The sequence below is a fragment of the Mycena indigotica genome (genome assembly GCF_014461135.1).
Source record: "Mycena indigotica strain 171206Taipei chromosome Unknown Mind.scaff0017, whole genome shotgun sequence".
NCBI classification, from domain to species: Eukaryota; Fungi; Basidiomycota; class Agaricomycetes; order Agaricales; family Mycenaceae; genus Mycena; species Mycena indigotica.
The window spans coordinates 1161052-1162679 of NW_023503016.1; the positions used below are offsets into that span (position 1 = coordinate 1161052).

General features: G+C 49.8%; 1 protein-coding gene across 1 annotated transcript; it reads left to right on the top strand.

The window, feature by feature from the left end:
- Positions 1–865: 865 nt before the first annotated feature.
- Positions 866–1420, top strand: MIND_01402100 (ATP-binding cassette transporter; the record flags this gene model as incomplete). Its single annotated transcript, XM_037370424.1, has 4 exons — positions 866–1026; positions 1077–1204; positions 1250–1359; positions 1400–1420. 4 exons carry the CDS (start codon positions 866–868, stop codon positions 1418–1420), a joined length of 420 nt encoding a protein of 139 aa, XP_037213425.1.
- Positions 1421–1628: the final 208 nt, after the last annotated feature.

The window sequence follows — 1628 nt, forward strand, 5'->3', positions numbered from 1 at the left end:
GGAGCTTTTAAAAGTATGGGTGTGTTCGTGACTGTGTTTACTAGTCTGCAACGATTTGATTTTCGACACGTCGGCGATGGGAACGAGTTGTCGATGATTGAATTGCTCAGAACGTCAAGGTGAGTTTTCATCACCTCCTGTTATTGAATCCCAACAACTGTAAAGCTGTTGGGATTCAATCGACTATTGCGTCGAGTTTGCGCGTTTTGGCGCGGAATGGTTGGCGCCATTGTCCAAGGTAAGTTTTCCGTTCCTATCTTAATGCTGCATTTGTATACCTTGATTCAGACCTGTTTGCGGACAAAGTGTCTTGGCCGCGTCTGCGAGTCGAGAAGAACAACGACGCGTAGGTCGCCTTGATGTTGGCGAGTTCTATACCTGATTGACTTGCAGTTGTTTCGGTATCACCTCCTTGTTGGGCGACGACGTTGACGCGAGAATGAAGTAATCGAGGAGCGTGGGGGCGAAAAGTAGGCGTTTGGAGATGAGTTAGATGTCTTGAAGGTGAGTTTTCAGGCAATCGCGTGTCGTTATTCATGCTAACTACTTTACAGTTTTGTTATGATGGACTTACGCGTTGGGGTACCACGAGAATGTAGTAGTCTACATCACTTATGGGAATGCGAATAGGCTGCGCGGCATTGAAATCTTCGACCTGTTAGACCGCGCTTGGTGGAGAGCCGCAGATAGCGAGGGACATCGAAACTGCTGTTGACTTGAACACTTGTTAGCCTGCGAGCGGAGTTGCAAGAGCAGGACCAGCGACAACGCGAGGGCATCCATGTGCTTGCGGCGTGTCCCGGTTCTGTTCTTTTGCTGACGGCGTTGGTAGTGATACTAGGAAAGGTGCGAAGTCATCGAGCACATGAAGAGCGGCGCTGAAGCAGACATTGCACGCCAAGTAGACGCGTTGGTGGCCGCCCAGGTGGCAGAGCTGTTGAAACTGCACATGCCCGAGGAGCTGCAAGTCGAGGTTGCGCGGCAAGAGGAATGGTTGGAGGAGATCCAGAGGGATCTCCGCAATTCGTGCGTTTTCATGGCTGACAGACATCATTTTTTATCCTGATTTAATGCAGCGAGAACCGGCGGGCAAATGCGATGCTTCGCGATGGCGAGTCAGCACCGCTGCAGCCGATCTACAAGATGGACGGAACGGTCGCAGACAAGTTTCCATCGACGCTGAAAGAGCTGTTTGAAATGGACGGTGAGTCGAGGCAACGAAGCGGCCTGGGCTGAAGAGGGGCTCTAGTATCGACCTCGCAGGAGCTTATGAGGGAATACGAGCTGTCCGAGTGCTCAGCGTCACGCGAACGAAACCTCAACCGACTGATGCAGTTCTTCAATGTCAAATATCAATTGGTGGGTGTCTTGTGTGGGTGTCAGCTTGAATAACACTCAGGCTGGCGCTGTAGGTTCGTGAAGGAGGAAGAACAAGGAACTTGGGGATGTTGTGAACAAGGCAAAGCGCACGTAATGAAGTAACATCTAATGAGCCAATGATGAACCCAAATATGACGGTCCGTTCTGGACAAAACTTAAAATAAGTGATGATATTTCCCAAAAAATGATGATAAAGGGAAAATGTGGTGATATGTAATGACTGGAATGGTGACGGTATACAGGAGACC